This window comes from Meriones unguiculatus, chromosome X, assembly GCF_030254825.1.
Source record: "Meriones unguiculatus strain TT.TT164.6M chromosome X, Bangor_MerUng_6.1, whole genome shotgun sequence".
In the NCBI taxonomy this organism is placed as follows: domain Eukaryota; kingdom Metazoa; phylum Chordata; class Mammalia; order Rodentia; family Muridae; genus Meriones; species Meriones unguiculatus.
Window position 1 is genome coordinate 12883830 of NC_083369.1, and position 14909 is coordinate 12898738.

General features: G+C 37.7%; 1 protein-coding gene across 2 annotated transcripts; it reads right to left on the bottom strand.

Moving 5' to 3' along the window:
• Positions 1–245: 245 nt before the first annotated feature.
• Positions 246–9018, bottom strand: Tbx22 (T-box transcription factor 22). Of its 2 annotated transcripts, none has more exons than XM_021629102.1 (8): positions 8838–9018; positions 8097–8271; positions 7249–7350; positions 5681–5855; positions 4613–4777; positions 4250–4314; positions 3767–3852; positions 246–859 (listed from the first exon to the last, which is right to left on the bottom strand). In XM_021629102.1, exons 1-8 carry the CDS (start codon positions 9007–9009, stop codon positions 246–248), a joined length of 1554 nt encoding a protein of 517 aa, XP_021484777.1. In that variant the 5' UTR covers positions 9010–9018. The 2 variants fall into 2 exon arrangements, with proteins under 2 accessions (XP_021484777.1, XP_021484776.1); XM_021629101.1 differs by having other exon boundaries at positions 8097–8274; positions 8838–9009.
• Positions 9019–14909: the final 5891 nt, after the last annotated feature.

Consider the following 14909-nt stretch of genomic DNA (forward strand, 5'->3'; position numbering starts at 1 on the left):
CTCATCAAATAATATTTATTAAGCAACTTATTTGAGGACCAAGGTTATTTTAATATCATATTCTTACAGGTCACAGATGACATTATATAGAAATTCTTGTAAACACTTGTTAAGTTACTTCAAGTACAAAACAAAACAATGATGTTGGGTCAGGATGCTTTTAAGAGATGTTGCTCTTTCTTTTGTTAAAAATTAAGAAAATGGGTGCTTACATGTAAATGTGTTAAAATGTAATTGTTGTTCCATTAAAGGCAATGGTTGCTTGCAGAATACCAATGGGAATGACCACATCTGTCTTCTTCAAAAGAAATCTGACTGCTGACATTTTCACTGAGGTGATTGGCAGAATTTTCCAGTCTAGGTGCCATGGAGAAGTTGTAACTACAACAGCCATTATGAGGATGAAAAGGGCAACTGAATTCTTCGTGAGCAATGGAGTTTGGCTGGAAAATGTTTCCAGGATTCTGTAATCCATGTACTTTTTTATTGGCAGAATGAGACTCTTGTAGACACTGCCCATTGCAGTCTTCATGTAAGCTATTGTTTGAATAGATGATGCCTCCGGAAGATACCATGGGCACTTCCATTATGAATGGGGTTAAAGACTGAGGACTGTTGTAGCTCAGCAGCCTTTCAGGAGTAGGTAGGACAAAAGGTTGTGGTTGCCAAAAATTAGCTGAACAAATTCTATAGCAGAAGGGTAGGTTGCTGTTGGGCAGGTATGCCTCTGGATATGTGATTGCAAAGGAGCTTGGAGGTATGTGAACCAGAGGTGGGGAACAAGATGGGGAAAGTAAGGAGTTCAGAGGAGAAGGAGTTCCTCCACTAGAGGTCACTGGAGATGAGCCACTGCTTCCACCTGTGAATGACAAGTCAGAGAAGAATGAACCTGATTTTCCTGCTGAACCAGTAATCTTACGTATTGCCCTTTCTGTCCCATTCTTGGAGTAGTTTTTCTTTGCAAGTTCACAGTTCTTCCATCTTAGAAAAAGATAGTATGATTGCTCTGACTGACTCTGAATATGGTGGCTCTACTGCCGGCAGTACTGCTACTGTGGCACTGCTACTGTGCATTACACACTATACTCCAGGTCTTTACATTTTGCCCAACAGTTAAGAAGCCGAATATGTAACTCAGCCAATAATATATCACAAATAAAAACTAACTTTTTTATTTTTAAACTGCATATTTATTTTTTTAAATTGCGTTTTGAACTTGTTGCTTCGGGTTTTACAGATTGTTTCACATAAAAAGCTAGCAAATATGAAAATAATTTTATTGATGGAAAACATATTGACAATCATTACACTTTTGTCTTGTGTGAAATTCACAGATGAGATTTTTACCATTCTTTTTACCAAGACTTGAAGACAGTGTTTCAAGTTCAGATACATCAAGGTGGGAAGGAATGTGATTACGCAATTACATCCAAAATTTTTTATTGTTTAACATAGTGGTCTCAAACCATTTGGAAATCACATATCAGATATTAATATTATGATTCATAGCAGTAGAAAAATACAGTTATGAAGAAGCAACAGGAATAATTTTATGGTTTGAGGTCACCACAACATGAGAAGCTGTATTAAAGAGTTGCAGCAATAGTAAGCTTGAGAACCACTGTTTTTAACAGATAATAAAGATTGGAAATATTTATATGGTACAAGAAAAATCTAGGTTCTGAACTTTAGTTTTTGTAAATGTTCAGTCAATTATGTTTGAGCATACTTGATGAAATTGGGAGATTTTATTGATAATTTTGTTATTTTTCTTGGGTATATCTGTATGTAAATATAAATATATGCTAATGTTTTATAAGCAGAGTGACAAATACCTGTAGCAAAGCAGTCAAAAGCTATTTTAAAAATTATTGCCCCTCTCCAATTTGAGTGAACTCTGTACACCATAAATGATGAAGTTTACTATCAATTAATGGTCACTTTTGTCTTTTTTGAAATTAGGCTATTTGGATATTTTAAAATCATGTTGCCTAATGCTGTTATTTGAACTGATTTAGTAAAAGAACTGTTCATAGCTTTCTATGCAACTCACTAACACACATCAGTTCAACCATTTTGTTTGTTACATTAAAATTACTTGTGTTGTCACCACGCAAAACTTTAGTGTAATGTTGACATCTTGTTCCATAAGTGTAATGTTAAATAAATGTCCAAAGACAAACAACTTTAGTGGAATAAAGATGGAGAAAGTTTTATGCTGTTTACAAATAAAAAATATTCTATCTATAGTTAAATAGTTGAATTAATAAAGTTGTGGATTGTTTTACTAGAACACATGCATTATCCAAGTGTGATGATGATGCTTTCTTTACTCAATGCACTGCTTGAGAAGAAACACATTACAATTATTTTAAATACTCATGACAATCATGTGATGCAGAAAGGCAAGTGCTGTTTGGTTTCACTAATATGTGAGCTATGACAACTGAGAACATAATAGTAGTTACCAGATACTGAGAGAAATGGGAGGGGAGAGTTCAAGTGCTGATGGACGAATGTCAAATCAGTGGGTTCTAAGTTATATTTAGATACTAGCAGGAAGTTCATCTTTGCTATTGCACAGTAAGGAGACTGTATTTAACAATAATATATTGTGCTTTTAAAAACTCTACAATGCAGAAGGAAGGAGAGGAGGATCTCCCCTCTCAGACTGGGGGAGGGGCATGGGTGGAAAAAAGGGAGGAGGGGTGGGGCTGGGAGGGGAAGAGGGAGGGAGCTACAGGTGGGATACAAAGTGAATAAACTGTAAATTTAAAAACAAAACTTTACACTGAATTTTGAAAATTTTCACCATATAAAAGTGACAAATGCTTGAGAAGATAAATATGATTGAATGAATCTAAACATTTTTAGTGTATACATGAATAAAAACATCACATGGTACCCTAGTAATCACTCAATTTTAATGTATAAGGTAGAAATCATTTAAAATTTTAAGAAGTAGAGAAACTGCACCACATTTATGTTAGATTTAGGCCATTTTGTGTTTCTGTATGCTGAGAGTTCCTTTCTTGACTTATTAAGAATAATTTCTTAATTATTATTTTGTTTGTAGTATTCATCCTTTACTTTCCGTTTCCCTTCAAGTAGTAGTATGCCACATCCTATATACAGATTTCTAGTATTATACTTGAATTTATTTCTTCCTAACTTATCTACTATGCTCATCAGACATTTGAGCTCACTTGCTATACAGTTTACAATATGCTGTTGTTACTTTGCATCCAATGTTCAGTAAATTTTTGAGGATTTTGAAAATAAGAGCAACACCTAGAAAACAAACTGGTGCTTTGTGATCACTCTGTGTTATTTTTGATACTTACTTTTCAGCCAATAAAATGATAAATTAGAACTAAGTAAAGATAAAACTTAAATGAAGTCATTCAAACATAAGATAAAGATAAACAATAAAACTTATTCAGCTAATTGGTTTCCAAATTAAGCTGCAAATGGGCCAGAGGTCCATAAATTCTTCATATAAAAGAATGAGATACTGTGGAATTCACGAATGACGTCATGATAAACATGTAAGATAATTCAATAAGTGAGATAACCAATATATCCACCATCAACATAATTTCACTATCTCCCTTAGGTGTCAGTTTGTCTGTCATTGCTTCTGACTTCCCCACATAGTAAATACACAGTTCTTGTGAACACAGTTTTTTTTCTGGCATATATTTTGTATAAGAGTTGTTACTGCAATAATACGTAAAAATAAAACAAAAGTTATAAGTTTTCTTACTTTGTGTGTCTGCAGCAAAAGTTTTCAAATCCATACTGAAAGTAGGCCTCCATGGGTAGGTCTCTAAAAACCCATCCAATACACCCCTAAAAAAGATATTTATTATTTTAGTAACTCTAGAAAACACCTTGTGAATATAATAATTCATATAAACCTGTTATATTTTATGACTGATCATCTGAATTATTAGGTTATAAACATCTGTAAAATCCACACTAGTAGCTAGGATCTGGGGAGATTTCTGTAAGCTCCACAAGTCTATACTACAAAATATCTTAACACAGGGTAGAAGGGATATTTTCCTAATACCTACTATGTGCTGAAGTGTAAACTTCTGAGTCTTTGATCTATATAGTTAAGTTATCTTTAATACTCATAAAAAGCTACGTACAGTTGGTCTGTTTGCAATTCTACTTGCCTATTATTTCTAGTACTTATTAAAGGGGTTACATATATATTAAATATGATTGCTACTTTACTTACCTGTTTCTCCCAGGATCTCTAAATCCTTTGGCAAATGGATTCCTGTCTATTTTCAGTTTGGTAATCTATGAATTCAAAAGAAAGACAAGGAAAAATCCAGCCTATGTTCTCAGGAATAATGCCAGCACTATAATGTGGTATTTGTGAGCAAATAAGTCAGATTTAATATTATTGTCTCCTTTGCCTACTGCTCCCTTTTGCTCTGATCTCTTGTTTCACACAAGAAACACAAAAGGTTTTTTTTTTTTAAATCAAATCTGACTTGATATTGAATAAAACCATGATATTTTTTCTCCATTGTTTAAAATTCAACCCATACATTATATCAGTAGGGCCACTCCCACCTCCTGGGGGCTATGTTACCTGCTGGTTTTGGTAAGCTGTCACGGTAGTGAATTCAGTTTCTTTAAAGGAGAATGTTTTAACTCCTTCAGTAGGAAAGGGCTGAATCAAGGACAGGTCAGTCCTGCTGTCCTGTTCCATCACATGGACACGGGGTTTGTACTTATGCATGGACTGCAGAATGATCTAAAGAAGAAATGGTTAAATGCTCTCTGAGACACCAACTTCTTCCCAACGCCACCCCCAGTTTATGATAACCTCCAGTGAAGACACACCCCAGAAATTAGATACAGGTATGCCAGGAAGGTTCAGATAACCACAAACAAGGACTCTGTTGTAGGCTTTGGCCCCCAACAGAAACCCTCCTGGTTGTAAGTTTTCCAGATGAAGGCACCACAGTGACTCGGGCACTATGCAGCAAATTCCATATCCAGCCTTTCCTGCTTCCAAATGTGGATGATCTTGTGACGTGGAAGTGCCTTAGGGAGCTGATCAAATGATATGAACTCTCTGGGCAGTAACTGATGTTCCCAAATATGGCCAGAAATCTGATATTCCCCACCACCTAATCCTTTTGTGGCTGGCACAAGACTAGGTTGAGAGGGCTTAAGATCCAGGAAACCTAAAAATAAGTAGGAACTGACTCCTGGGAAGCAGGTTGTGGAAATTTCCTTTCTGGCCTCTCATTTGCTGCCTTACATCCTCCCATCACATAATTTCAAAGGTACCCATGTAACAAATATGTGGACCTCAGGGAAGGCAAAAGCCCACAGTGTTGCCTTCGAAGCCACTATGCCTGTGAAGTGTTCTCTTGCACTCTCCACAGCAGGACATGCTCTCTAGTTTGAACTGCTCTCTTCCTTGGGGTCTTTGGGCTCTCAAGCTCCTTGCACTCCTTCCCAGAGTCCAGCATCCTCAGGTAGCAGAGGTTAGAAGACTCCTTTGTGGTCTTTATCTTACAAATCCAAGAGCTTACTCCCCCAGCCCCCCCCCCCCAAACTTACAAAAAAAGAGCGACCACTTGAGGGCTAGCTCTGGCCTGGAGCCTAGGCACCTACCTCCTCCAGGCGAAAGATTGTGCTCACTTACATGACCCTTGTCATCCATCTCATTGTTTGTAAGTTTCACTCGATCAAAGGAGATGATTTGACGCATCCAGTTTTCTCCTGAGCAAGGGGAATCTGGATGAATGTAGACTCTGGGAGTGATGGACGAATGGTCACTATTCCCAGCTACCATCCACTGTGAGCTGTGATACGCATACCTGAGGGAATGAAAAAAAAAATGTAGGTGTGGCTTTAGGCTCAGCTAGCACAAAGCAGGGAGATTGGGGGGTGGGGTGGGGGTTCAGAGTTCTTCACCTAAGAGCCTCAGCAAAAGTTAACATCTAGTATTTAAACAGAAGATGCAATTTCATTTCCAAAGAGCTTTCAAAGGCACCAAGTAAACGAACAAACAGTAAATTCACATATGCTATCAAAATGCACTGAAGTATCCAAGTGAGTAAAATGGCATGGGATATCTGCGTCTGGTATTTCCTCACAAAAAACAGGCAGGAATCAGTCTGATTTCTTTTCCCACTGCAGCTATGCTGAAAAAAAAAATCTACAGGTTAGAAGCGCGAGGAACGAAAGAGAGGGCCAAACACTATGTTTGCCCACCTCACCCTTAATAGTTTTTGTCAAAACCCGCCCTTGCTGGGAATACCTTTGCCAATGAAAGTTCACATCCGAAAACTCCAAAGGAACCCTGCCCCGTGAAGCCAGCGGGCTGATTTTTCGGACTGTTTCCTATTTCAAACTGTTTTGCTCAGGATTGCCCACCTTACCCAGCACTTGAAAAGCAAGCAGCTGCTTCTGTTTCCAGGCCTAGAAAGTTTCAACTTGCTGCTGAGTTGCAGTAAGTTTCTTGCCTCTAGAAACAGCTACAAGGCTAAAAAATAGGCTCTGTTCTAGGGCCAGGCACCCTCACCTTCACTTCCAGAGTTCCTAGTCAAAGCATCAGCCGGGCAGCGCTTCTAGGCAGCTAGCTGGAAATGTTTTAATCTTTATAGCAATTTATAAGCATTTGGTCCATCCTAGTCAAGGACTCCAAGAGAAAAATAATAATAGAATCCAGGCACTCTCTGGATCTGACCATCCCTTCAGGCAAAAATATTAAAAATGGAGAGAGCATATGGGCAAAAACCAAACCCTGACCTTAGGAACCTGCCATTAGGTTTGGGCAAATCCTGACATCATTTGAGAACCTGCCCAGATTACAGCCTGTTTCCAGAAACCAGGGTCCACCTTGAGTCTAAGTTATTTCTTCCTAATGTTTTTCAAACTGCTTGCCTCCAGGATGCGAGAACTCAGATAAACAGCAGTTTACAATTCCCAGGCACAAAGAGTGGATAGGCAGAAGGTACAATAGGCAGCCATTTAACACCAACTTCCCTGAGGAGGGAATAAAATATGCCAACCCTTTCTTCACTTTGAACCCAAATTCAAGTGAGAAAATTCAGCTATCAGAGACCAAGTATGAGAAAGCTTTTCTCCTCACCAGGTATAATGTATATATCCTGCTGTCAGGTGTCAGGTTTAGGACTGATGCTCTGAATCTGTGTCCTCAGCCTGTTTGGACCTTAGCTATGTAAAGTAGAACATCTCTCTACCCACCTATAGCGTTTGGAATCCACTGGCACAATATCCAAAACCACATAGTACTGCTTCATTGGGTCCATCCCTTTTACCTTGATCCGAACAGAAGGAAACATACGTCTGTGGAAAAGAACATAGGAGTTTGGATAGAAAATAGAACCTGGGAGATATTAGAGATATTTCGAAGGAAGATAAGTTGTGGACAAATACAGTCATTACTCTTCCCTTCCCATGATGGGTTAGGGAACAGCATTTTTTTTTTTTTAATGTAAGAAAAAGGGCTGATTTAACAAGTTCAAGATTTCCTAGTGGTGCAGAATATTTTTTATGAAAAGTCTTCATCCACCACCTCCCACATGATATTAAAAATCGTAAGAGAGAAAATAGGACAGGAAAAGTTTTGTTCTTTCCCTGTATTTAGTAGAAGGGGGTGTCAGGTAGATTTGTGAAAGGTTGAAGTTAGGAAGAATAATTAGGAGGCTGCAGCACAGCAAAGATTAGATTTTAGAAAGGCTGACTTCCTAGTGGTCTGAGCCCGGGGACGGTGTGCTGGGTGGAGTATTTGCTGCTATTTTCTAGGCTTGCACTGAGAGGTTGGCCACAACAGTAAGTTGTAAAGACATCTGGCGCTTGCCAGGCAGAAGTTGAAAGACCGAGTCCTTGGAGGAAGGATGTATCAGAAGACATGAGTAGATCATCTAATGTAGCAAGGTACTTCCCAAAGCAATAGACTGAATAGTCTGTGGCTTTCTAATGTCTGCCAAAAAGTGGAAAGGGGGAGGAGTTTCACGTTACAAAACTGGATTCTCCTCCTTAAGTGTCTACTGTACGGGATTCATGGAAATCACTGGCCGAGCCAAAGGAACCTGCCAGCCTTGGTTATGATCATCTCAGTCCCGATGTCGTAGAATCTCTTCCATAAGTCGAATCCTTGAAGCTCCACTTGGATAATACTTTTTTCTTGCAGACTTTCTTGTCTGCTGTTGTTGCCGCCAGAGCAGGAGAAAGCAGTTTTTGAAGATTCTGCCTTGGGTCGCTTTTCTGCTAGACACGGGATTTGAGAGTTTGTCAGGTTTCACACACCCCTTTCCCAGGAAACTATATTTGAACTAATAAACCTCTTCCTAATTCCCTCGCCCCGCAGAAGTTTGATTCGTAAATTCTCCACAGAACCCTTTGTGGTTTCTTAATGGAGAGAGAGGGGCCCAATTTGCATCCCATGAAAGGTGGTACTCTTAAAATTCTCTCACCCGCAACCAGCTATAAGCTGACTCTGAAACTAGATTTTCCTGGGGGATTTGGGAGACAGTCTGCTTCCTACTGAAAGGAACAGCAGGTCTGGCTCTTAGGATTTTGTAAGAGGTGTGTAAATCAGTCCTGTAAAAGCAAGTGGGACCCTCCTTTTCACTGCAAACAAACCACAGGATTTCCAGTGAGATTCATACTCTCTGAAATTTGTCCTAAAGTCAGGTGGCTAAAGTGTTTCACAATCCACAACCGGTCCTGTGCCAGGACTTCTTGGCCACTGCGCAAAGAACTAGGCAAAGAAGATCCAATCCAGCCCGTACACAAGGGAAGTGCTCAGGGTAATGCAAGAGAGTACTCACCAGGCTGCTGGCTGTCCCCAGAAGCACTCGCTATCTCCTTTTCTTTCTCTCTGCACAGCTCCTCCTGCAGCTCAGGCTGCATTTCCTCTCTTGAGTCTTGAGATTTTCTTTTGCTGGGTCTCCCCATCAAGGCCTCCACGGAGAAGGCTTGCGCTCGAGAGCTCAGAGCCATCAGTGGAGGGGAAGAAGTGAATGTGCACTGCAAAGTTTCAACCTGAGCTGGGTTAGGGAGGGAGGAGGAGAGGGAGGGCGCAGATGAGAGGCAAAGGAGAAAGCTCACAGAAAAAGTCTTAAACCTGAAAACCAATTTCTGGATCCGCACTCAACAACAACAAAAATCTGCCCCTCTGTTATATATGAATATATTTTTATTTAAATAGACAAAAGAAAAGAAAAGGAAGATTGAACTTGAGTCGAAATCCTAGGAGGTGTAGTCTCCCTTTCTTTTTCGTCGTCCTCTTCCCTCTCAGCGGACTACTGTGTACCATCAGTTCTCAAATCCTTGATTCTGGGACCTTCCAGAGTCCAGGGACGGGCAAATTTTAAGGAGTGGACCTGCTACCAAAGGCAGCTCATGCCAAAGTGTTTGGGAAATATTGTTGTATCTGGTGGAATGACTACCCAGCCAGTCACAGACTACACAGTTTGTTTTGGAAGCTGTTGAAATGTAAATGTGACACTTCTTAAGCATCTGATAGGGAGAAGGAGCTGGGGTTGTTTCAAATGGGGAGGGGAAGGAAATGAAAGTTACTGTTTTACATTAAATTGTAAAACTCTAAGACATGTGAAATAATTTCCCACGAGGGACCACTTGTTCAAGAAAGAGCAAATATTACTTAATCAGACTCAGATAAATGTATCTAGGATTTTTTTGCTCTCCAGTGACACCATTGGAAACACAGAAGAGAGTGCAAGCTTTCAGGCTAGTAGTTCCGACCTTAAACTGATAGCCTAAGCAGAACAAGTCCATATAAGTTCTTTTTTCTCACTCTAAAGGGTCAAGAAAGGAGTGTCAAGAGTATCCCAGACAGGGCAGTCAAAGCTTAGAGACACCCTGTGCCTTCATACCCTTTTCAAATTCACACAACTAATTTGAAAACACAGCCTAAGGACTAGAGTGTAGCAGCAAGACAGAATCTTTGCTCCCAACTGTGTATGAAGAAACTTAAGTGCTGAAATCTTAAGTAACTGGTGTTAGTGCCCCCTGAAACACCTTCATGGGATGACTTTAGATTTTCCTTAAAAGTAATCACAACATCCTTTGTGCCCAGAAGAGACTGTCATTATCACTTCCAAGGAACACTTTTGTCTGCAGATATGACTCCTTTGCCTGTGTGGTTGTGACTCGGTCACTCACTTTTCATCCTAAGTAGAGAATCAGGTACTCTTAGACTCCCGCACACTTGCACATTTTAGGAAATGTTCTTCTGTCCTTTGACCTGTTTAGTCAGCAAAGTCATTTCAGCTCCAGTTGCAATAGAAATGGAATTTGACTGAACTTATAGTATCTCAATACTGGAGTTTAAGAACAGAAGACTTTTAGAACATTTCAAGTTTCAACTATATAACTGCAAGCCTAGATTGTTCATGAGAAGATTGTTAAGGTGATGGTGGGTCATTCAGCCATGGGGAGGACATTCTTAGGCAACTGAGTATAAGTTAGAGTACTCTAATAATGTTGGGTACCACAAGAGAGACTTCATTGCAATTTGAATGCTGCTGAAAGATAGGATCCAATATAGAGATAGGAAAACTAATTTTATCCTAGGGTTGCAGAGTAAAGCTGACAATATAAGGAAAATTCCATTGTTCAAAGCATTTGGGCTGAAAACATATAGGGCTGGATATAATCTTTGTCACAACTCATGGATATTTCTTTTTTCATCTATTAAAATCCAGATGGAGAATACTTGTCATTTATTCACACACACACACACAAACACACACACACACACACACACATGCTTGTTCTTATCTAAAAAAACATAGTTCAGAAAAAGAAAAGCCAAGGGTTTATTGGTTAGTCTTAGTCTGCTAACAACCATATAGCATTTGAGTTATTCTCTCCTCATCTGATACTTTTCTTGCTTTTAAAACTGAAGATACCTGATAAAACAGGATCAGATGAATGGGGAGGAGGTCCCCCCTATTAGTGGACTTGGAAAGGGGCACAGTGGAGATGAGGGAGGGAGGGAGGGACTGGGAGGGAATGAGGGATCGGGACACGGCTGGGATACAGAGTTAATAAAATGTAACCGATAAATAAAATAAATAAATAAATGCAAAAAAAAAGTAAAACTGACTCATTTTATTTCTCAAAAACAGGGCAAGGGAAAGACAAGGGAAAGCTTTGCTTAGTAGAGGTTTTGAAGAGATTTCTGTAAAAGTGAGGTAACAGATGTTTGTTACACTGTCAGTTCTAGTACTTCACGCTCTCTACTATGATATGATTTTCTTTAACCAAGGAAATAGCATATCTTGGAATATAAGTTCCTGTATTACAAGAAATGTCTTCCTTAATATTTATTATATGCATGTAATTTAGTCATCCATAACTTTTTATTTGTGTAGCCTAAACTTTTCTCTTCCCAATTTAATAACTATCTGATGATATTATACTGAGAAAAAATGTAGCTCTGCTCTTGCTCAAGTTTGCTGTGCTGAAGTGCAAGTAATTACTGTTAGCTTGTATTTACAAGAATCAAGTATGGCAGAACCAGCTTTGCAATCTGTTCACTTCCTCATGATCACAGCTATGAGGTACTGGAGGCTTGAGGGGCAATTCGCTAAGTATATACTATCTACCCAGAAGTCGTCTTTCTGTAGATTCTAGGTTTAATACAGGAACACATATAATCCTTTAAAATAGATTATTTGTCATGGTGTAGAAGTAAAAAATGAAGAAAAATGATAGATATTTAAATATGAGTTGAAAGTCATATGATTTATTTTAATTCTTCTAGAACATATTTGTATCAAAATATAAAAAAGTCATTTGTTTCTCTACCAAATATATATCTTATTTATAACTATAAACAGGTACATTATTAAAGATTTATGAGGAAATATAAAAGTGTTGCTTCTAGTGAACTCTATACACATAGGAAAAAATGTTTAAAAGGAGTGAAGTCTTCCTAGGGGAAAAAAAAAAGTATCCTAACTAAAACTTTGATACCAAACCTACACGTGGAGATATTTCAACTCCTACTTTTCATTAGGAGATAATTGTTTCAGACATATTTGTCACATGTGTGTCTGTGTGCTTTCATATAAATATTATAGAATAAAATTAAACTTGGAGCCTGACTAGACACAAGCACAAGCAACTTCATGATGGAGATTGTTTCTTTTAATCATTATTCTTTCTCTCCATTGATTTTCACACGCCAAGAATAAGATGTTCTATGTAGTTCCAACATTGCAGAATGCAAATCAAAGACAAGCTCTTCCTCTTCATGACTGGTTTTTTTTGTTGTTGTTGTTTGTTTTGTTTTGTTTTTACATCTAGAATGAACACAGAAAAATGCACAGCCAAGAATTGTCAGATATGGTCTGCCTCCTATCATTTTCATACCTAACTATAACATTCCCTGAGCTTGCTACATTGCATGAAACAGGATATCATCTTATTTGCTTATGTGAGTTTCAAATTAATTTATACCACTTAAAGACAGAAGAAACCTAAAAGAATACAATATTTTTTCTTTTTCTTTCTTGTTAATCTTTTATTGCTTTGTTTATTTTGTTGATGTTTTTGTTGTTGTTTTGTTTTTCTTTTTCAAGACAGGGATTCTAAGTAAATCCTTGCCTGTCCTGGACTCGCTTGGTACACCAGGCTGGCTTTGAACTCACAGAAATCTGCCGGCCTCTACCTTCCTGAGTGCTGGGATTACATGCATGACTGGAAAAAAATACATTCATGTTGACAAGGTTTTTGGATGATCAACTTGTTATCTAGGTTTTGTTTTTTTTTTTTTTTTTTACAAAACAACAGCAACAACAAACAATAGCTTTATAGATAAGGAAATAAGGAGCTATTGAAACACTGAGGAATACAAACCTCCTGTACAAACTAGAATCTGAGTTCCTACATGATCTCCAGTATTATGATAATAAAAGGATAAAGCTGAAACAGTAAGAAGACAGACCTTGAATTCATAATGATCTAATTCACATTCTGACTGTAGTACTTTCAGAGTCTTTTGGTTCACATTAAACCAACTTTTCCCCAGGATTCTAAGCTTTTACCTATAATACTGTCATCATAGAATATATTTTGGAAGAGAGTAGATATACCAGAAGGTCAAGCAAAAGAATTTGTACAAACCAGTTAGCACAATGCCTGAATCAGGGTTCACAGCTGTGTGTAACATTAAAGAGATAAGAAAAGTTATTTTTAAGAACGTGTTAAACTTTGTTATACATCAGTAAATTCTTTGACTCCACATCCTAGAAGGAGCAAAGAGTCAGGCCAATGTCCAACTTTTGATTAAATTTTACCTCAAATTCAAAAGGCCAAATGTATTAAGACTAATTGTTCTTAGATGGAGAACTTTATATATAATTAAAATCAATGAATGAAATAAAAATATTGCATTTGGATTCCAAAAATCCACAGTGAATATGCTTGCTGGAACACATAATTTGATTTTATTAACTTTGCTCTTGTAACAATATTTTTGCTATTCTATCAATGCGATGCAAGTGAATATTCTGAAATAATTGGATGGATTAGTAAATGATAAGCAAGTAACATGTAACTGTGTTCTTATTCAAGAGATTTGAGGAGACTTCCCTAACAAGTATTAAATAAAGTCTCCCAGTGGAACATTCATTTATGGTTTGGATTAATTTGGTATGATCTCTCAAGAAGTTCTGTGAGCTTATTAATCTAACAATTCAGTTAGGCTTAGCATGTGAATTATACATGGCAAATATTGTTAGCATTGTTTCTAAGGAGAAGTGGAGAACAAAGAGAGGGAAAATAAACTCTTATCTTTACTAGTTGTGTTCTCTCTAGGAAAGAAAAGGAACCATTAGCTGAACAAAAAGTTATTCTGTTAAATTTAATTATATTGATATCAAATACTGAAGACCTTCTTATGATAATAGAACATTAAGCTTAGGCTTATTTTATATTTCTTATACTTAAACCCATATAACTCTTTTTCTACTTAACTAATGACATAAAGCTACTAGATTTTCTCGGTTTCGTATTAGCAGTTTTGTCCTCAGAACTGTACAGATAGTTTTATTCTTGAATAATTTCTGATAAAATCAATGGGTGACACAAAGGAATAAAATGTACACATGGGTGGCCCCATTATATATTGACCTGAGTAACTGCCAGAATAGGTACTGTCTATTTACTTCGGTTTTTTTTTCAGGAGCAGACATTGCATACATAATTAATAACTGTGTGTCTTACATCTTTCACTCTTCACTCATTAAAACATCAAGCTTGAGTCAAATCTACACTTTTATGTTACCACTGTGCTGCTCTATTGGCGCTATTACAATAATATATGATGACTGTGTACATGTATCAACATATCATCTTGTATTCCATAAATATGCACAATTATTTTATTGTTACAATATTGGAGTGTGATGTCAAAGCTTTAGGGCTTAGCATGTACAGGACCCTGTGTTCCGTCTCCAGCATAAAGATAAATTAGCAAACCAACAAAACAGCATGAATATAAGATATACAACCAGTATAGGTCACTTAAAAAGGAATATACCAAGTTTATTCCAAAATGACTTACTTGAAGATATTGTGAAGAATTGTTTCATTTTTTCTAAAGCTATGGGGGAAACATGCTTTTATGACATGTTTTTTAAATTTTATTTTTATATTAATTACAGTTCATTCACTTTGTATCACAGCTGTAGCGCCCTTCCTCATTCCCTTACAATCTCACCCTCCCTCATCTCCTCCCATGTCCCTCTCCAAGTCCAATGATAGGGGAGGTCCTCCTCCCCTTCCATCTGACCCAACATGCTTTTATACATTTTCACCAAATGATTGTATATGCAAGCAACACAGTCTAAACTTTGACTCCAGATCTA